The sequence below is a fragment of the Bos javanicus genome, chromosome 10 (assembly GCF_032452875.1).
Source record: "Bos javanicus breed banteng chromosome 10, ARS-OSU_banteng_1.0, whole genome shotgun sequence".
Lineage (NCBI taxonomy): Eukaryota > Metazoa > Chordata > Mammalia > Artiodactyla > Bovidae > Bos > Bos javanicus.
The window spans coordinates 102,010,126-102,032,601 of NC_083877.1; the positions used below are offsets into that span (position 1 = coordinate 102,010,126).

A 22,476-nucleotide genomic window follows, 5' to 3' on the forward strand; every position below is an offset into this window, starting at 1 on the left:
ACATACTTAAAAAAACTGAGATACAAAAGGAATTCTCTTATTAAAAAAAAAGTCACAGCTACCTTAGTAGGTGCTTTTTTTTAAAAATAACTCACCTTATACAAAGCCATTTACACAGTTATTTAAGTTCTCAGCATATCACAGATATTTAAGAAATCAGCAGAAGTACAAAAAAATAAATAGAAGGCGGTCTTTCATGGGTAAGTGAATCTGCAATTCCAAGAGAGATCAGAATATTGAAATTAACTCTGGAGACTTGATTTTCTGTTCCAGTGGTTCAGTGGTTTATTATTTTATAAAGGGTTGGAAGAATTAATGAATTTTAAAACAGCTTATTTAACTCATTCAGCACAGGATCTGGCAGAACAGTTAGAGACCGGCTTTTCAATGTGTCTTTCCTCTACTGCTTCTGCTTTCTTATCCCTGCCTCTCAGCCACGGACGGTTACAGATACAAGAATCAGAGCGTATATGGCATGAAAACGGCACACCGTGACCAATGAAGGAAGCAGGGAAGCGGTGATTTGGTTCTATCTCCAAAACCATTATGTAGAGGATTTAATGTTCATATTTGTCTTAAAGCTACTTCTCCTCTTCTCCTCATAACAAAGAGGAGTCCTTTCATTTAACGTTTTCATATAAAGTATTTTTAAGGTTTTTGATGTGAATACATGAGAGCTTCGTGAATTTTACAGTGTCGTTCACGGACACTGACGGCCTGCGGCGTGAGGGTGGGGACGGGCCCTGTGGGCTCTGCTTCGAGCGCTCCTCGAGGCCACTCGAGGTTCTGAAGGAAAGCCCAGCAGCTGACACACCGGCTTTCTCTTTCCTTCCTCGTGCGCTGCCCGTTTTACCATTTCGTCAAGTCCTCCAAGGTGGCGAAGGTAATAAGTGTAGAGAAACCCACGAATTTCCAAAATTCACGATGCGTCACTTATGCCATCAATCATGAGGGTATACTGACTATCTTTCTGGATCATTTTCCCTTTGCAACAAAGCCTCTGAGTTTACACTTTATTAGTATTTTCTCCCAGAATGCACAGTTTTAAAAATGTATGGCGCTAACTCACACATTTCTAGATACTGTCGACCTTACTATAGATGTAAGTGGACATTTTCTTCGTTATTTTAACTCTGTGCCTGATGGAATCCCAGTCTGTGAATTAGCTTGAGTTCGGTAATAATGTACCTCAGATTTACCACCATTGCTAAGAAGGACCAAAAGCTAGAAGCACAAAATTTTCATTGACTCAAGAATTATGCAGCCATTTGGGCCACTGAAAAGCATAAGTTATTCCGATAATCACTGTGAACACAAATGTGGACAGGATGACACATTTTGAAAATAGTTTAATATTTGCCATTTTTGTTGCCTGTGCTATTAATATATACATTGGTTCAGTAATAAATATGCTACCATTACATAGAGTGCAATATTTTAGTATTCATAACTGGTTGAAATTAATGCTGCTATTATCTCAAGAAAGGAATAAATAAATATCATGCCCGATTCCAAACTAATGCTCGAGAGGTTATTGTTAACAAAACTGACGACATAAACACACTGGGCATTACCTTTTTAAACATGATTCCTGTAAACACAGCAAAAAATCATTTTCTCAGCCCTGACATTTTGTGTGATGGCTTAAAAAAAATACAACACACAAATCCTACCACTTCCTCTCTTGCATAGGGAATGAATTAATCATATTTCAAAATGCAGCGATCATTCAGTGAAATGTCTTCAGCACACGCTTGTTTTCGGTTATGAACTCAGAACTTTTGAGCTATACAAGTGCTCTGCATAAGTTTATAAAATATGCTTTCTGGATTTAAAATTGAACAGAAAAACTTCCAAACAAGTCATAGATATGATTCTAAAACATTATGTACATAATACCTGACTACAGGAGGAAAAGCCTCACCGTAGCACAGCACAGTGCAGCCACGAGCACAGCGCTCAGCAGGGCCCCGCTTAGGCTCTCCTCACATCAGTGCCTCTGGGGCCGATGACGACGCCATACCTCACGCCCTTCCATGGTGCGTCCTAAGCGCAAGGGGGTGTGAGGGCAAGTTTAAAGTAGATAACGGGGGCAAAAAGGCAAAAATACAGTACATATGCTTTAAAGAGTGCACTTTATAAAACAGCTTGCTTTATTCATTTTTTTTTATAAAGTGCAATATTACTTAAAACAGAGACATGTACCTTAATATTCTGCAGTAACCATGAAAACAAACTGCCAGGAAAGAGCAGTGCAAAACTAAAAACATACGTAGCTTAGCATGCATCTCAGCGAGGCCCCAGTACACAGCGTGGGACCTGCATGTGCCTTTTATTTGACTTTTTAGAAAAAGATTAATAATCGTAGGTTATTGTCGTAGGTAACCATATTTTAACTAAAATAAAAACAATAAGTTAAAGTCCTCTCTCAAGAAATAAGTATACACCACACATAAAATTCATGACAGAATCTTTTGGAAAACAGTTCGACCTTTTTTTTTTTTGCTGATAAATCACTGTTCAAAGGACGCGTATCTCTTAAAAACCCACAATACCCACAAGGTGAAGCAACAGGTATCATCACAGTCCTAGGAACTCTTGCTGGCGGACCTCTGATGACCCTGTGACTTACTGTCAGCGGCTCAAACCTCACTGGTCGCCACTCAGATGGACAGACATTGGTGCCCTCTCAGCAACAGTCGTGCGGGCGTCACCCAGGTCACTAACAGCATCCCGTGTGCTCTACTCACAGTCCCATTCTCCGCCCGGTGCTTCTGGACGAGGATAACCAATTGGGTTTTCCTGGAAAAATTCCCTACGGGGCAGATGCCAACGGATCCAGCAGGGTGCGGCTTCTGAGACACAGAGCCCGGCCTCCAGGCAGGCCGAGGGCGCTGAAGGGGTGGCGGAGCCTGGCTCGGTCCCCAGGCCCCCAGGCGCTCAGTCCTGGAACTGGAAGAGGCTCTCGGGGGCGCCGCCGTCGGCGGGGTTGCCGGGCTGCAGCGCCCTTGTGGGCGTGCTCTTGCCGTGCGAGTGGGAGGATGAGGAGTGCGAGCTCTCGCTGGAGCTGCTGCGCGTCTCCGTGCTCGTGCTCGTCTTCTTCATCCTCCGCCTCTTCGCCAGCGGGGCCTTATCCACGTTCTGGAGGCAGAACCCCTCTCTCTTGTATTTGTTGAAGGCCTAGGGGAGAACAGCGAGGTCAGCACTCACTGGAGGGGCTGATGCTGAAGCTCTGGCCGCCTGATGCGAAGAGCCGACTCCCTGGCAAGGACCCTGATGCTGGGAAAGATTGCAGGCGGGAGGAGAGGGGGACGACAGAGGATGAGATGGCTGGAGGGCATCACCGACTCGAAGGGTATGCTGCTGCTGCTGCTGCTAAGTCGCGTCAGTCGTGTCCGACTCTGTGCGACCCCATAGACGGCAGCCCACCAGGCTCCCCGTCCCTGAGATTCTCCAGGCAGGAACACTGGAGTGGGTTGCCATTTCCTTCTCCACAATAGACATGAGTTTGAGCAAACTCTGGAAGGCAGTGGAGGACAGGGAGGCCTGGCGTGGTGCAGTTCATACGGTTACAAAGAAGTGGACACGACCGAGAGACTAAATAAGAAGGGAAGAAAAAAGTAAGGGGAATGCCACAAAAGTGAAAGGGCTGAAGCTCCTCACAGTGTGACTGACAGACGACGCGTGGTCGGCAACCACAGCTCCAGCTCGTCCTAGGAAAGTGAAAGTCGTTCTGTTGTGTGTGGCTCTGTGACCCCACGGACTATACAGTCCATGGAATTCTCCAGGCCAGAATACTGGAGTGGGTAGCCTTTCCCTTCTCCAGGGGATCTTCCCAACCGAGATCGATCCCAGGTCTCCCGCATTGTGGGCGGATTCTTTACTGAGTATGAGGTGAGCCACAAGGGAAGCCCTAGGAACATGGTCCTTAAACCACCGGATCTAAAGCTCCAGGAGGGTACAGAAGTCAATGGGGAAGGGCTTCTGAGGGCCCTCTTGCAACCCACCAGCGAGGGTGTCCAGGAGTCCCAATTCTAGTCAATCTTTTGAAGAGGGGAGTGCTACCTCTCAATTAAAGGAACCACCGACTGACTGGAAATCCCTGGAGAATGTCAGCAATCTCACTCCCTTCCCCCCATTACCTGACTCATCCTGAACTTTAAGATTCCAACCACAAAGTCCCAGCACAGAGCCCCTGACCTCCACGCCCACGTCAGTGCAGTCTGGGTACGTCCTGGACATGATAATATGCAGAGATGAGCTCCACAGACCTCAGTCTGGCTTCCTCCTCACAGCAGCCCGTCTCTACTTTTCTCAGATTCAGGCATAGGCATTGCTGAGGTGACAAGCTTGCCTCACATGCCACTGAGAAGATCTGGATCATCTGCAAACGCCTGCAGTTAATCTCTTCACGCCTCACCAGATTCCAGTTCATTAGTTTTTTAATCCATTTCTGCAGCCAAGAGGAAATGCTATCCTGTCTCCTTCCTCAAGATAATCCTCTCAGAAGTAATGTTATTTCTAACTCTTCTCCTTATACAATTATCTTAATGTACTTGCATCTGTTTGGCACGAGTGTGCCAGAATCTACATTTATTACTATGTAGTCTCTGCCTTTCAAGTATACAATATTTACTTAATACTAATCAATTTACTTTTTATCCCTTAGGTTCTAGAACAATAAAATTACGCACAAAATGACTGTTGAAGGGACGGACTTTCACACGTGCCTTAATTTCTACTGCTTGTTTATAGTTTCTACAGACAGTGGTTTGGCTTATTTAGAGAGAAAAACAGCGCTAGCACAGGCGCTTGGTCGCAAGAGGGAAGGAGGGAGGGGTAGGGTGGACTGGAGTTTCGGTTTATAGGAGCAAGCTACTATACATACAGAATTCAGTGAGCAGCAAGCTCCTCCTGTGCAGCACAGAAACGACACTCACTACCGTGTGGTAAACCACGATAGAGAAGGACGTGAGTGCCGACGCGTATAGGACGCGTTTACATACATGTATGACTGAGTCAGTCTGCTGTACAGCAGAAATTAATACAACGTTGTAAAAATCAACTAACCTTCAACAAAATAACGTTTTTTAAAAAACTCTAATAATATGCATATTGCTTTCCTTAGCAACTGAAAAACTTCAACTATTCAAATATCAGACCACTGCCTCATCTCAAATGTCAAATAAATATTTTGTGGGTTTGTGGTGACTCTGGTCCCTATGCCCTTTCTGTTTAGAAATGTGTTTATGTCATGAAGGGATTTATAAAAGCATATCTAAAATTAAAAGAACCCATTTTAAAAACTGTCTGCCTAAGAGTGTGCCTCTGAGGTTACAGAGTAAGGACATCCAGTCCCTTCTCAAACTGCCCAGGAGCGCAGAGCCTGAGCCTTACGTGGAAAGTGGCTTTCACACACGTGTGCACCGCAGCTCCTGAAGAGCCCAGGATGTCTGGAGTCATCAGAGGATTCGAGGACAGCTGACTGCCGTCTTGAAGCCATTCATTGTATCTCAAGTCAGGCATTTTAAGCCTTTTGTTTGGATCAACTGTGAGAAGTCCTGTGGGAATAAATAAGATATTTTTATTTCATGAGCTGTCATTTCAAACATAGTTTAAAATCAACCTCAGAGATCTCAATTATGTTCACAAGACATGATGGTTTCTATATGGCGTCAACCTCCTACAAGGATAATTACCTCCATTTTCATCTACGCTGAGATTCCCTGGTGAATCTGGCTGCTCATAATAAAGCCCACAGCAGCCTGCTTCCAGGAGGCTGCAGGCTCGTGGGGCTTCCAGTCTGGGGAAAACCACCACTTGACACAAGGACTCCCACCAGGGGCCAGGAGAGCCCCTCCAAACAGAGCACTGAGATCTACTTGACGCACGTACAAACACCTTCAGCAGGTTAGGGAACGTGCAGATGGAGGCTCCAGGAGGAGCTGTGTGCGAGGTCTTATCCCGTCTGAGGACACGTGCACAGCAGGCTCCGGGGAAGGGCTCCCCCCTGGGGGATGGGCACCCTGGGGGCTTCCAGGAGATGAGTCCTGGGGGATGAGCAGGGCTCGATGACAAAGTAAGCCCCAGGATTACGACGAGCACGAGTAAAGGCGAACAAAATCTAAAAACTCAGCACATTTGAAGAACTCAGGTGCTCCAGTGCCAGTCCACCCTAAAGGAAATCAACCCTGAGTGTTCACTGGAAGGGCTGATGCTGAAACTGAAGCTCCAGTACTCTGGCCACCTGATGCGAAAAGCCAACTCATTGGAAAAGACCCTGATGTTGGGAAAGATTGAAGGCAGGAGAAGGGGACGACAGAGGATGAGATGGTTGGATGGCATCACCAACTCAATGGACATGGGTTTGGGCAAACTCTGGGAGATGGTGAAGGACAGGGAGGCCTGGCACGCTGCCGAACAACAGCTGCTGGACTGAGGGTGCCAGGAAACAGAGGAAGGTAGAACCGGGCCGTGAAGGCGCCACTGGGGGGGTCTGACCTAAAGCTCACTGGCGTTCCCTGGAGAACTTTCAACAGAAAAAAGGCCTGACTGCATTTGGATATTAGGAAGGTCACTTGAGCCGATGGACGACAGACACATAAAGGCAGAGCAAGTAAGTAAGTTGAAAGCATGTTACGGATTTTAGGAGAGAGCTATGACCAGACCTCAGATGAGAGCCGTGAGAATGGGGAGGAGGGTGGCTGGCAGCGATGCTGAACCCCAGCACCCAGGGCCTGCAGGAGTCAAGGAAGGTGGTGGGGGTTGAGGGTCTTGGCCACAAAAACAAGAGGGAGAGAGGAGCACGCACGTGCCTGGGGGAAAGGAGAGGAAAGAGAAAGCGGTTCTCTTTGAAGGTATGATTGTGAATGTGGATGAGATTGCCGAAAGAGGGTGTCCTGATACGAAGCTGAAGCTGAACAGAGTAGCCTGAATCCTTAAACACACAGGGATTCTTGAATAATTCACAAACAAATATATGTATCTCGGGTATGGTTCCACTTCAATCGCTACACATCATATAAAATTTTTCATTAGATTCTTACCTTGGATCAAATCTTTAGCCTCTTGGGATACATTCTTCCAGGCTTCTCCTTCAAAGGAGAAATCTCCCTTTTTAATTTTCTTCATGATTTCCACTGCACTGGTGCATGTCAGACTTTTATCATGAGACTGAAATGGAACTTGCCCTGACAACATTGTATACTATCAAGAAAAAAAGAGCAAAACAGAATGTCTGCCAAAATCACTATCAAAGCCACTCTGGTAATTTCATTACTAACTTCATCAGCATAATTTCCCAAATATTACAATTAACATTACTAAGTTTAAAAGATTACATGACTTTGATCACTGAAAGAACCAATCCATTTCAGACTCGTATATAAAAAGAAATGGCTTATTGTGATATCAAGATTTAAAACCATTTTTATAGCCATATTCAGGACAAGAAGAATAAAAAAGGGATAATATAATCATTTCAAAAGGTGACATTAACAGGGGAATGTGCATATCCCAGAGGAACCGCGGGCCCTGGCTAAAATGGCCCAGGAGGGGTCAGGGACACAGAACAGAATGGATCCTGAAGATGCTGAACTAGGGTGGGTCGGTGGGGCATGAGACCTGATGGAGAAATTATTGCCACGGAAACACTCATCTGAAACTTAAGACTCAACATCCTGGCAAGGATGCCTGGAGCCAGTGAGCGTAGTCAGCTGAAATGCTTCCTGAAGCTCGGACGAGCAGACGCCCTGACTCCTAAAGCTGCTGCTGCGGTCGCTGCGCCATGCACACGGCACGCTCAGAATGGCCTGAGGAGGCCCAGAGACGCTGCAAGCTAGCGCGTGGGTCACGCCACCTCTCTGGTGCACCGAGGCCTCTTCCTTAACTCACACCGATGACCTCCCCGAGGTGGGATCCCAGTGATCAGCTGATGAGAGAAGAAAGGACATCGGGCCTGCTTGTCAGGTGGACTGGCATTCTTTCACTTGGGCAGTGTCAGAATATGAAAAGCTCGGTGAAGACACCAGCTCAGGACGAGACCCTGTGGGGCTGGAGTTCTGTCCCTGAGGACCGTGCCGAATCAGCGGCGATCCATCGGTGCTGGGTTCCCCAAATCTGGGTTCTGTAGGCGCAGGACTCACAGAATCACGTTTCCTGTTCCTGCAGCCGCATGGCCTGCGGTTAGAGGTCTCTGTTCTGTGGGCACACCTGCTCAGCTCCACCTGGTACCAGCAGGTGGCGACTCACGGTGTGCCCGCTGTCCGCCTCTTCCCTGCCTCCCTCCTGCCTCCCTGGGATTCTGGTCCTTAGCGAAAGTGAAAGTCGCTCAGTTGTGTCTGACTCTTTGCGACCCCATGGACTATACAGTTCATGGAATTCTCCAGGCCAGAATACCGGAGTGGGTAGCGTTCCCTTCTCCAGGAGACCTTCCCAACCCAGGGATAGAACCCAGGTCTCCCGCATTGTGGGGGGATTCTTCACCAGCTGAGCCACCAGAGAAGCCTAAGAATACTGGAGTGGGTAGCGTTCCCTTCTCCAGGGGACCTTCCCATCCCAGGGATCACACCCGGGTCTCCTGCACTGCAGGCAGGTTCTTCACCAGCTGAGCCCCCAGGTCTGGTCCTTGGGAACATGAGAAATGTGCGCTTCCACTTCAGGCTCTGCTTTCCGGGGGAACCCAGACTGTAATGACTTTCTCTTGCTGATGAGCATTTGATTTGTTTCCAGTTTGGGTGCCCTGAAGCCGGCTGCTCTGTATGCGTCTCTGCGCACATCTCCTCTGGTACACAGACACAGACCTTTCTGTCGGCTGCCTCCCTGAGACGGAAACTGCTGGGTCATTTGGTCTGTGTGTTCAGTAGATACTGCCAAACAGTTTTTGAAAATCTGCTCCCCTTCTTAATCTTACCCCACTTCCTAACACATACATTGATGACTAAATATAAAAAAGTACCCTTTATATTAGCGTTTTCTTGCTCTGCTGTGTAATAATTCAACAAGCTGTTGGGTGGAGAGATGAATTCACCATCTTTGGAAATATTTAAAGGAGAGTGGTGATAGGGACTTTACAGAAAGATCCCTTTTCTGGAAGACTTAGAATTAGACTTCAGGCTCCTCTCAACTCCAAGATCTTAGAATTTAGTTGATTATCCAGGAATCAACTTCTGTTAAGACTAATTCTGTGTCTGCAAACTGTTGGCAAAGGTTGTGATAAGAGAGTATCTATATACATAAAGATATATGTGTGTCTGTGTGGAATTGGGGAGAAAGCAAAAGTAAATGTGGCAACATGCTAAATGTTCACTGTGTTATTCTCCCAAATTTTCTCTAGGTCTTAAATTTTCAAAATAAAATTTTGAGAAGAAAGTGAAAAAATAAAAAATCCTGAATAAAGTGAAAAAATATGAAATCCCAAATAAAACACTTGGAAGAAATATGTTTTAACTGTTCTTATACTCCATCCCATGGGTATGCTATATATACCTATGGAATAGCATATAATCCTATGCTACATTTTCTAAACACTGTCTGTTAAGCTCTGAATTACTGTGTGCCTTAAAAATTCATGTGCTGAAAAGTTACACCCACCCAAACATGGCTGACTTGAGGACAGGACCTTTATGCAGGTAAAGGTGATGGGGACCCGGGGGCCTTCACCCATGAGGGTGCCCTTACAGAGACGCCAGGGAGCTGGCCTGCTCTCTCTCTGAGCTCATGTGAGGAGAGGCCATGTGAGGTCGCCGTGGACAGGTGGCTGTCTGCAACCAAAGGGGAGAGCCCTCACCAGATACCAACCTGCTGGCACCCTGGGACTGGACCTCCCAGCCTCCAGAACTGAAATAAATTTCTGCTGTCCAAGTCGCCCAGTCTGTGGTGTTTCGTTACGGTGATCCTGAGCAGACTAATCACCGTGTAACCTCTACTTTAATCAGAGTCCTGAACGTGTCCAATGAACTGCTCATCCATGAGGTAAACTGAGTTGTAATCAAAGCCACATGTATGACGCGATGCATCTTTCTCAAGTATTTGTTTTACCCAGTGACAATAACGTAAATTATCTTCATATTAAAAGTATCCATATTCGTGTTCATCACAGGCAACGTGTCAAAGGGTCACAGATTTCTAAGGCAAACAACCTCAGATAAATCTTGTGCCTACTATGGGATAGCTCAAATCTAGATCCTCTGGAGAGAAGCACTCATTTATATGGAAAAGTTCACAAGGCATCCTTTTTTTTCTTGGACAGTTTAATGCAGGCGCTAACTTAGCTTTTCATATGTAAGTATTGGAGTGGCCAAAAACTTCGTTAGGGTTTTCCATGGGCTGTAACAGAAAAACTCAAATGAAATTTTTGGCCAACCCAGTATTTCATTTTGTATCTCTAAAAGGCAAGGATTTATAAAATCCCACAACCACAACCTATGATTGCACTTAAAAACAATTAGCAGTAATGCCTTTGTATCATCCAATATCCAGTCAATAATTAAATTTCCCCAATTGTGTACACACTGTATAATATTATAATTACATCTGTATGACAGAGTTTGAATTTAGCAAATAGAGTTAAAATTAGGATCTGTCTGAATTAAAGCACAGTGACTTCATTTCTAAGTGTCTTTTATCTATGGGCCCCAGCCTAGTTTTTCTCACAACTTATTTGGTGGAGTAACCAGGTTGTTTGTCCTGTAGAACTCCTGCAGTGTGGACATTCTGATGATACTGGTGGTATCGTTTAATCTGTTGTTTCCTGCTCCTGTTTAAGAGTTGACAATTACATCTAGAGAGAAGCCTGGCTTCTCTCCATGCCATTATACGAGGTTATTTCCATAGATAAGGCATTTGGAGGCTCTAAAATACCTGTCTGCATGTCTAAGAATGCCTTTTAAAACCTTAAAAAGCATGATAATTACATTTGGCCTGTATTTAAGTAAAGGCTCTTTTACAAGGGGGTAATCTTGTATTATTGCTAAAAAAGAAAGGCTCTTTTTTATTTAGATGAATTTTTTAGGAGAGTGCTACTGTAATCAGTTTAAGTTGAACAGAACTCAAATCTACAGAAGTTAGCTGTTTATTTTTATTTAAAAATCATACTCATAAATATGTAATTTGATTTGCAAATTATAAATGATGACTTAAAACTGCTGAAATAAAAACCTACAGCTTAAAAATAAAAGAACCATCCTGCAAGGACAACTGGCTGCCATTGGGGGAAAACAAACTGACACCAAAATAAATCCCAGATGGAGTGCACAAGCATAGAAATAAAATATAATCCTGGAGGAAAATTTAAGAGAATATTTTTATAATCTTGGGCTGGGGGTGGACTGCCAATCTGACATCAAAGCCAGAATACCATAAAGGAAAAGACCGACATATCTTGTGTGAAGTCTCTGCAGTCGTGTCCGACTCTGTGACCGTATGGACTGTAGCCTGCTAGGCTCCTCTGTCCACGGGATTCTCCAGGCATCATACTAGAGTGGGTTGCCATGCCCTCTTCCAGGGGCTCTTCCCCACCCAGGGATCGAACCCGTGTCTCTTATGCCTCCTGCATCGGCAGGCGGGTTCTTTACCACTAGTGCCGCCTGGGAAGCCCAACACACTTGAATTTTGCTTTTAGACGAGTTTAATAGATATGTTTTTTCATTTTTATGTTGTAACAAAATTTTTTTTAATTTCTCCATTAAAACATAAAAATTTAAAAAGTTTATTTAAATCTCTCTAAAAACAAAATTAAAACCTCATATAACTGTGAACAAAGTTTTCAAAAAAATGACAAACCAGAAAAAACATTTCCAATGTTAATGTCTGACAAAGGATTAAAATCCTTAACAGAGCTGTAAGTGTCAATATGAAAAATTTCCCCAAGGGAAAGCGGGCAAAGCTCATAAACAGCGATTCATAAAAGAGAAAAGTAAATACATGGAAAGGTGCACACGCTGAACACTCATCAAGGAAAATGCATGCAAATTATAATGACCATAGCAATTAATTTAGATTGAAATTGCTAGTATCCAATGTATTCACATACAGCTGATGAGAACACGATCTGGAAACCTTCTAGAAGGAAATACAGGCATGTATGTCAAAATAAGGACACATATACCCTTCTCCCAGGAGTCTAGTCTAAGGAAATAGTGAGATCAATGTGAGTACATATATCAAAAATATTCATTTGTGTAGCTTATAATTAGTGAGAGGCTAGAAAATGCTAACTGCTCATTAGTAAAGAAATGTTAAACTCTGGAGACTCAAACTACATATCACACAATCTCATTTGTTAAAAAAGTCTGAATATATATACAAACACATAGAAAAATGTGTAGAAAGATACACAGCATGCGTAACATGGGGGAGGGTGGACGGAGGGGAAGAGCTCAGACAGCATCGCCTCTGTGTAATGAGACTGCGAGTGATTCCACCTTGTTCCTTGTTTCTTTCTCTGTTGTCTGAAAACTTCTCCCTATGATTATGCATTACAAATTGTATGCAGAAAAAATAAAGCTATTTTGAGGGGGAAAAAAAAAAACACCCTGAGATTTTTCTAGCTCATGTTCTGTTTCTGATCCTGGCTGCCACGGAGATTTTGTGAAAAGCATGCTTACCATGATTACTGTAAGTTACTATAAATATTTTAAATTTTATTTATTAATTTGTTAATTTATCCTAAGTGATATTCAATTGCTTTTTGGGTTGAAAATCTCAGAGAATATACTTTTAAATATTTTTCATTAATGAGTCACTTTGCTAGTTTCATATTGTATCTAATATGCCTAGCTTTTGAAAATAGACTATTGCTTCTTTAAAAATACATATATATAACTGTAATTCACATAAAACAGTTGCTTTAAATATTTCAAATAAACCAAAATAAAAATTCCTACATTTTCTCCAATATAAACTTTAAGAAAGGGAAATAGTCTTCAGTCAGGCCTTTTACTGTTTGTACAGAAAAGAAACCAATTTGCCAATTTTTTTCATGAATTTAAGAAAAACCTAGAGGGGTGGGATGGAGGTGTGAGAGGGAGGGGTGATGTATGTACACATGTAGCTGATTCACCTCACTGTATAGCAGAAACTAGCATGACATTGTAAAGCAATTATATTCCAGTGAAAAAAAAGAAAGACAGCAAAGGGAGAGATGCAGAGGACAGAGAGAACTGACTGGGTTGAATGGCGTGGCTGATACGAACTCACCAAAATGACGCCCAAGCTCCAGAGGTCGCAGGACTCATCATAGCCGCTGTGATTCAAGAGCTCTGGGGCAGCGTAGTGAAGAGTGAAACAAGGCGTCTTCAGAGGCTGATTATCAGGGGGCTTCAAGCGTGCAAACCCAAAATCAATGACTTTAATTTCCAAATTGTCATTTTCATCAGTGAACAGTAAATTCTGCAAGATACAAAGTTTTTCATTAGTTTCTCATTAAAATGTCAGGGGCCTTGGAGAGGCATTTTGCAACATTATCTATTAACATTTACATTGGACTCAGACACAGAGATCTGACGCGGAGGTTGGGAGCGGGATCCCAGCATCCGCTGCTCTCTGCTCTAGCTTTCTGGACCACCTTGAGTTTACAAGGTCACGAGGGACACTCCCGATGGTGTCATGCCCCTTCTGCGTCTTTTGCTGTGTCTGTCTTCTACTTATCCCACCAACCTCCCTTCCTACCTGGCTCTCAGGCCTCTAATCCTACTTTAGAGATGTCACCAAACTGAAAGTGGAAACTATTGTATTTTCTTCTAGCTTTTACTGTTCTTTTCTGGCATTTATCAGCTCTGCTGATAAATTAAACATCAGTTCAATGTCTTCACCCACATTAGACCACAATTCCCTGAGGCCAACAACTGCGTCTATCTTACTCATGACTTTCTCATGCAGCAAGTGGTTTGGTAAATATTTGTCTGTTGAATGAAGTCAAATAAAATAGTTATATAATATCTAGCAAAACAGATAACAGTATTTAGTAAAACTTATTAAAGAATACATGGTGGAGCCATGCATTTCAGAAATATTTTCCCAAAACAGTTAATACTTGAACGTTTTTTGATGCTTATGGAGATTATCCCTCTATTATTCAGAAAATGTTATTTTGAATCATTTTCCAAGCCTTCTCAATCGCTAAGGTTTTACTGATTATTTGTTTTTTATCTGCACCATGCAGCATGCAAGATCTTAGTTCCTCAACCAGGGACTGAACCCACGCTCCCTGCACTGGGAGCCCCCTCTTGACCACTGGCCTGCCAGAGGAGTCCCTGATTACTTTGTATTCATCACTTGTTTAAACAGTCTAACTGTACTGGTGTGCAAATCATCATTTTTATTAGTACATCAAACTAGTACCCACAGTAAATGAAGCTGATTATACTGTCTTTAGCCATCCTAACAAAATCTAGTATGCCTTTTTGATCATTAAATTATTCCCCCAGCTCTAGAACATCATTTGCTTTTTAATATTATTCAAAGTGAAAGAAAATATATCATAGAAGGCTTCATTGATATAAAGAATAAAAATCTTCTAGGCCCCCTTTCAAAAGTTAAAAATGAATGAAGTGGGAGGAAAGAAACAAAAAAAATTAGCTGAAAGGGTTTCTTAAATTTTCTATCATACTAAATGCTTAATCCTGAATTTTTGATGGAATTTAAATGTAAATGTAATTCAATGGAAGGCCTCGCCATAGCTGAAGTCATGCTGGAGTTCAGGCAGGAGAACTTGGAGAGGGCCCAGCAGATGGCCCTGGGCTCTCCTGTGGCAGGAGGCGCTGGGCTGCAGCACAGCTGGCCTGTCCCCACGGAGCCTGCTAGTCTCTGGACAGGACTTCAGTGTCTCCTATACCAGGACTGGCTAAGGAGTCCCTTGTTTGCAGATCTTGAAACGGAGGAGGTGTGGCATTCCCCTCTTTGCTCCTCTCCCAATTCTCAAAGTGGAGCTGGGCGTACATGGTCAGGAGTGGCAGGAAGTCAACACTCAAATCACTTCCATCCTTGTCTCAAGCTGTGCCAGGAACTAATTCAATAAAACTTTTCAATCTTTCAAGAATATGGGGATCAGTTTGAAAAATACAAAGCAGCCTACTAGAGAATGTCAGCCAGCTTCTAAATTTATTTGATTCTCACCACCTAGAAATTATCTTGCCTGTGTAGAATATGAATACCACATAAATATCTATCAAAAGAGACATAAACAGATCTTAAAATGCTGTCAAGGTGAAAGGGATTAAACTTTTAGCTTGAAAATAATATAATCAGCCACTTAAAAGTCAAAGTGAAAGCCATTTCATTATGACAACGTTAGTGCAAAGGTACATTTTCATGTCTCCAAAACACACGTTGGTTTAGGACTATCACAGTAGCAGGATGTCCTATATGATGAGACAGTTCTTTTCAAATGCCTAGTTGAAACAAAATCTTTTTAACAGATAAGAACAAAGCTATGTGAGTGTTTTTTTAACCAGTAAAATCAGAAGGCAAATTTAAATTCTGTTGGAGAGGACAGTTGCATCGTTTGAGACTCATGACGGGACAGATGGCCAGTTATCAAAGAATAAAACATGTGAAAATGAATTCTAGACAGTCATGGAACAGATCTTTTCAATTAAAAAAATTACATGCTTGTTCCTTGTCTATCAAAAAAAGCATTTAAATGGTATGTGTTCATATTTAAAAATAGACAGCTAATCTCCAATGTACAGAGCACCATATTTTCAGTGGGCGTTGTGTGGGAGAGTGAGAACTGTGATGCAGGAAGCAGAGGGGCAGTTATCACAGCTGCCAGCTCATAAAACACAATCCACTTTTGATTAATTACGAGTAATAGGAATAACAATAATAGAAAGTACACGGAAGTTTAAATCCTTTAGGAATCAGTCAGTTATATCCAAAGACAGAGAATTCCATTTTCAAAACATCCTCTTCCTACCAGTAACCTAAGGTACTTAACCAAAAGGCATAAATGGTACTTTTTGAGAGATTATTTTTTTGTAGTCTAGCACAAAAATAAACACCAAATTATTATTTAAAATACACTTGAAAATCCATTACAATCACATAGCAATTAAAACTGAAATTCTATTTTAGAGAGTAAATACATATAATTTTGCCTATGGTAAAGGATGATTCATTGTTATCCTTTTATAAAGTACTGGGTTTTGTTTTTCAATTTGCATTATTACTTTGATGATTTTCTAAAAGGGAGGAATTTTCATATTTTTGATACTAAAAAGGGATTATTCTAGAGTTAGAACCTTCTTTCTTAACCTTTTGAAAGAAAAAATATATGAAAAGCTGCTACTTCTGCACTGCTACACAGTTCTATAATACAGCAGCACATGAGCAAAGAAAAGCGCATGTAAAGGTCACGTGGCTAATTAAGCCAAGACAATGCTTTAAATATTCAAAACAGGGTTATATACGTGCCTATTCATGAGCTAATCAATTTGATTATGAAAGCAAAAGACAAGCTTTCAAAATACACCATTTAAAAAAAAAAGCCCCTCTAAAACGGCATGCATACAGGAGGGGTATTATTTTCTGCTACAAACATTCCCACTGCTATTTTAGTCCACAACTGTTGCATAAAGTATTTCTTCCATAAAAGGCTCTCACACTTACAAATATAACCTCAAGATGATCAGCTGGCAAAAAAAAGAAAAGGCAGATTTATTTCAGACTGAAATAGAAACGGAAAAAAATCCAAGAAACATGGTATTTGCAAGTATCTATTTAGAAAAAAGCTCTGAAAATAAAAACCAACCCCCCCCCACCCCCCCGCAAAAAAAAAAGCCCACACGTGTCTAGGGGACATTTAATAATGATGCCAGATTGTGTCAAAGGATTTTATACCTCGGGTTTCAGATCTCTGTGTACCACTCCGACGTCATGCATGTGGCTTACAGCTGAAACCAGCTTCCGCATGATGTAGCTGGCTTCCGTCTCACTAAAATGCTTCTTTCTCTTAATGCGTTCAAACAGCTCTCCCCCGTTCAGAAGTTCCATCACGAGAAATGTGTGAAGCTAGAAAAGAAAGAACAATGTGGAGGGCCTTATTGAAGAGGAGGAGAGGCTGATCCACGCAGAAAACATTTACTGACTATGAACTGTAACCGATAAATTTAAATAGTCCCTTGTTAAAGTAATCAGCAGTGATCCTTGCATTTCAGAGCAAAGAGTTGAAGGATAATGTGTCTTTTTTAGAGTTCTATTTTGGTAATGGAAAATTTCAAGCACTGCAGTGAAATCCTTATGTCTCCTTTCCTCGACGAATTCTTTCAGCTGAATTGCATTCCAACACTCTCTATCGAGTTTATATATGTTTCTTTTTAAAGTGTGACCTCGTACTGATAATAACGTGAAATTGGCTGCTTTAAATAATATAGACGATTACTGATGGAACACGCTGCCCACGAGAGGCCTGACACACACATTTAATGGCAAATTTACCTTTTAAAAAAAGGCATTATTGGATGATGTCACTTTAAATCTTCTCTTAGGGCTCAACAGATTAGTTTCAGGGTTCCTGTTAATTCCCATGGCAAACACCCATAACTCACTATGGGCTTTTTAAAGACAAAATTGCTTTTGATACCAAAGGCATGATCTTAATTAAATGGTATCAAAAGTTACATACTTATTATATTTTGCATACATTTCCATAAAGAAAATAACATAGAAGCTATTGAAAAACAAAGGAATTATATCCACTCTCCAATGAACACAAATGGTTTAAAAAAGTTATCAATAATCAGATTCAAATGCTATGCCTTATCACACCAATGTCACTCAACAAACAAAACAAAGTACGCTTCCCTTTGAATTAGCAAAGTCTGGAAAAACGGCATCATAAAAAAGATGGTTATAAATACATTCTCCTGCACACAATGGGCATATTCTAGAAGGTGAATAACTCTTTTTATAAAAAAGAGAATTGCTCCCAGGCTACTGGAGACATGCTAACTTGAATTTCTACATCAGCCAAATTAGGTCAAAGCTAAATGCTACAAGTGTATGCCAGCAAGCTTTCAACAAAGGAGAGGCAATACCTAGAGTGATTTAAGACACAGGCTTTAGAGTCCAGTCTGCATCTGAATGCCATTTCTGCAACTTACTTATGACCCAGTGGATGTTACTTTACCTCCATGAACTTTAGCACCCTTACCAATAAAAATGTAGATAATGGAGAAAAATGTGAATAATGGCCCTTCAAAGATGTCTACATCCCAACCCCCAGAACCTAAAGATGCTACCTTGTATGATGAAGGGATTTCTCAGATGTGATTAAGGATATTGAGATGAAAAGCAGACGGTTGGATGTGGCATGATGTAGGCAACTGTGTCACCATCATGGGGGAAAAAGACAACCCGAGTAATCAACAACCGCATATTAGAGCAGCCTGTGCCTACACTGGTGTGTGCAGGTTTACACCATGAGACGGCGTTCTGGCTGTGCTGGGTCTCCACTTGGGTGTGAAGGTCTCTCTTGCTGCAGCACGCAGGCTCAGCTGCTCTGAGCAGGTGGGATCTTAGCACCCCAACCAGAGACTGAACCCTCGTCCCCCACACTGGAAGGTGGGGTCTCAACCACTGTACGCCAGGAGAGTTCCCCATGAGATGGTGTCTATTCTAGTAACTCTTGAATATAACAGCAGGAGATGATGAAGTTAATTTGTCACATAAATACAATACTAGGGGTATAATTCCCGAGATGCGATGGTGGCCTGAAGGTCAGGGATCCAAAGTCTTGGGTGGGGAGGAGTAGCCCAGAGCACAGCTGTGACCACGGAGGGGCATGTCAAGGTCATCCACCAAGCCCTGGCCGGACATGTGAACCGTCTCCAAAAGGAAGCCGTCCCGTCTCCTCCTAAGCACCCCCAGGGGACAGGGACTCGCCTCCTGCACTGCAGCTGAGTACCCCAAAGAGGTGGAGGCTGCGAAGGAGCAGGGAGACCAGCTCCCGCACCCCTTGATTCAGAGGTCTTCCTTTTCTGATTAGAAGCACCAGGCAGCAGGTAGACAGTGTCGTTTTGTGGGTGCTCACTCACCTGACATGAAAACCAGATGGTGGGTCTGCCTCCCCCGAGGCAACGGGACATGGTAATCAAAAGCGTGCTTTGAAGCTGGACTGTGTAGGTTCAGAAGTACCACTCAGAGATGGGAAAGCCCGATTACTTAATTTCTGTGAGTTTTGCTTTTCCCACTTCAGAGTCATAGTAAGGACTGAATAAGACAATGCATTTAGAATGAGAGCTATGATGTCTGGACCAGGCAAGGTACATGGTAACAAGCAGCAGCTATCGCAGTCACGCTGCTCCTCCGCCACTGGTCTCCCTGCCGCGGGGTCCTGCGAGCCCTCGGCGCTCTGGGGAGTTCAGTGTGGCAGAGAGCTGGGCCACAGCTTCCCTCCAACGTGCACGTCCGAGCAGCACATTCGAGGGAGCCCGGAACCAGAGACCAGCTCTCCAGCGGGATTTTCACTGACTTGCTATGTGACTTTGGTTGGATAAGTCTCATGATTCTTTGTTTTTCCCCCCGGTGGGAAAACGCTCATGACCCTTCTGAACCTCAGTTTCTTCATTGGTAAAGTCGGGGCCAACCACACCCGGGGCTGGTTTTGGCTCTGCTGCCTGGCATGCCATCTTGTGTGCAACTGTGCCACCCTGCCCACTCCCGGAGGAGAGACGACTGCGGAGTGACGTCTGCGGAGGAGGAGGCATGGACCTGGCACAGCAGCATCCCTCCCGTGTCCAAAGTGACAGCCCCGAGTGAGCGTCCTGACGCAAAGCGGGACTGGCGAGGGGACAGCAGTGGGGAGTGTGAGCCCCTGGAATGAGAAGAGGGAAGGGCGGCGTCCTTGCTCTTCTGTTCCGGGTTTGGTCCCCGCGTCAGGAAGATCCCCTGGAGAAGGGCATGGCTACCCGCTCCAGTATCCGTGCCTGGGAAACTCCACGGACAGAGAGGCTACAGTCCACGGGGTCACAAGAGAGTCAGACACAACTCAGCAACTAAGCAAAAACGACAACAGTGAGGCTTCACAGCATCTGGCTGAAGGCGAATGTAACTGAGCTCTGAGAGGAGGCAGGGACGAGCTGGGGGTGGCAGCCAGACCGCAGGGAGCGCAGGGGGCGGGGCTTCCACGCCCCCTCCCACACCCTCTGTCCACGCCCCGCATGGCCACGACTGAGTGAGAGAAGCGGAGGAGGCGCTGACTGGGGTGGGTGAGTGTGAGCGGAGGGGGTTTTCCTCTCGAGTGGCTGCGTCACGTCCCATATCCCTGACTCTGCGCCAGAAGTACTGACAAAACTGGTGAAAAGTAGACCCTTGCATATGAGTTAGTATGCAGAGTAAAGAAAAAAGGCGGAATACCTGATCGTGAAAAACCTCATGTAATTTCACAATATTGGGATGTCCTTCGCAGAGTCTCAGCGCTGTTACCTCTTTCTGAGTGCTGGCTTCCATCCTGAAAGATGAAGCGGTCAGTGTCCACACTCCTGTTCACCAAGCTTTTGGAAGTACAGCCCCAGCCCTAATTTTGTTATTTACAGCACATTCAGAATGTGAGTGTCAAAGTATTAGAAGGAGGCTTTCATGAAAGCAGTGAGTCATATACCCACCAGAACAAGTAAAGCATTATTCTTGAGAAAAATGATTATTTCCGAGTCAGGAAAGTGCTTAATCATATGAAGAAATGGATGCCCTATATGCCCGACAATTTGGTTGTAAGAATAAACCATCATGGAGGTAACAGTCAGTTACCAAAACAACTAGTTCTTAAAGCTACCTGTGGACTGCTAAATGTTAATAATTTCAGGAGAAATATTTCAAATATAACACTTAATAGGAATGGCAACAGCTGCTGAACTCACTAAGCAAGTCTGTTTAACACCGCCACAAGAAAGTCTTCTCGTAATAACCTGAAAAGCATATCACACTATGATTTATGTCTAAAGTGGATTACTGTCTCAGAGCTAGAAGTATAGTAGATCAACTGATGAGCTGAATGGCTAAAGCCTTGGTTAAAAACCTTACAACATACTGTTACTTTCCTTTTCAATAAAGATCTTAGAGAATCCACCGACTAGAACAAATATATGAGGAAAGGGCACACCTTTTGCTGATTATTTTGACTGCAAATGCTTGGTTACTTTTTTTGTGTATGCACTTTCGACAGATTGAAAAGCTTCCTTCTCCCAGTGGTGTGTCCTTCAGATCCAGGTCATAGTGCTGATAGAATGGAGAGTCCTGATGAGAAACCAACATCATTTAACTTAAGAAAATGTCAGTCATACACAGGGACAGATAAAATTCCTGAGTAACAGAACGTTATGAATGTTAATAAGCAGGACTGGACTACGTTTATAATCTTTAAAAATTCATCACTAGCTCGTGTCTAACATCTCTATCACTTACTTAAATGCACCATTTTCTACTGCTGTAAAACAGGAGCTCCTTCAAATGCATGTTGGTAATTTTCTGGGGCAAATATCGCTATTTCCATCTGTTCACTTTTTAAAATTAGGTTTGAGTCAAATGGAAAGTCCATTCCATTTACGGGACTTGAGAAAGGCAACTAGCGCTGGTATTTAAACCTCGAGCAGGTCACGTGACCACCGCGTGGCGTACCTTCAGCATCGCGCTCCTCGCAACATGCGTCACCCCGGGGCGGTCAACTCCCATGTGAAGCTGAAGAGGGTCCATGACGGCTGCGTTGCGCTTGAAGAGAATGGAAGGGGCAACAAAGGAATAGCCCTTAAAAGAAAAGAAAAGTAAACAAAGTAAGTCACCGTTTTCTCTCCTTTGACTCGATGCTCTCAGTGCCGAGGCTGCGGGTTCCATCACTGGCTGAGGAACTAAGGTCCCACATGCCACGTGGCACGGCCAATGGAAAATGTTCAGATTTTTGTTAAGACAAATCTAGTTCTACTTTATTTGCAATCCAAAACACAAGGTCATTTCAAATCAATAGAATAATGCTTTTCAGAAGGTGATAATGCCATCTTCTGGTAGAATTCAACCGATTCAAAATGAAAGGCAGAAGAATACTTCTTCCTTATAGCTATAATTCTTTTGCACTGCTGATAAAAATTTGCTTCTAAACACAACTAACTTCTCAAAAAAGTATAGTTAAGGAACTAATTGTGATTGAAATGCTACTGGTTTCCAAACTAGCAAAACAGCAAGTTTCATTCCAGTCAGCTTCTAAGTCAGCAATTGGCTCCTCTGTCCATGGAATTCTTCAGGCAAGAATATTGGAATGGGTTGCCATTCCTTCTCCAGGGGACCCTCCTGACCCAGGGATGGAACCCCCATCTCCTGTATCTCCTGGACTGCAGGCGGATTCTTTACCTGCTGAGCCACCGGGGAAACCATCTGAAATTGAAAAGCAATAAAATCGAACGGCAGAACGATGTGCTGAAGCAAAAGTGGTACAGACCTCTACGACTCACACTGGGGTTCTGTCCTGATGAACTCGCCATACATTTAAAT

General features: G+C 43.3%; 1 protein-coding gene across 6 annotated transcripts in view; it reads right to left on the reverse strand.

Moving 5' to 3' along the window:
- The window catches only part of RPS6KA5 (ribosomal protein S6 kinase A5), a 219,661-nt gene that overhangs the window by 19,785 nt on the left and 177,400 nt on the right, over window positions 1-22,476 (reverse strand). For 5 of the 6 annotated variants that reach the window (XM_061429705.1, XM_061429708.1, XM_061429706.1 and 2 more), the window contains 8 exons: window positions 21,613-21,738; window positions 21,098-21,231; window positions 20,356-20,449; window positions 16,840-17,010; window positions 13,198-13,389; window positions 7,047-7,206; window positions 5,398-5,561; window positions 1,332-3,180 (listed from right to left, as the gene is read on the reverse strand). In XM_061429705.1, coding sequence (XP_061285689.1) covers window positions 2,941-3,180; window positions 5,398-5,561; window positions 7,047-7,206; window positions 13,198-13,389; window positions 16,840-17,010; window positions 20,356-20,449; window positions 21,098-21,231; window positions 21,613-21,738 — 1,281 coding nt within the window. In that variant the 3' untranslated portion in view covers window positions 1,332-2,940. Of the gene's footprint in view, window positions 1-1,331; window positions 3,181-5,397; window positions 5,562-7,046; window positions 7,207-13,197; window positions 13,390-16,839; window positions 17,011-20,355; window positions 20,450-21,097; window positions 21,232-21,612; window positions 21,739-22,476 lie in introns of those variants that run through there. The other variant, XM_061429707.1, reaches the window with a different exon arrangement.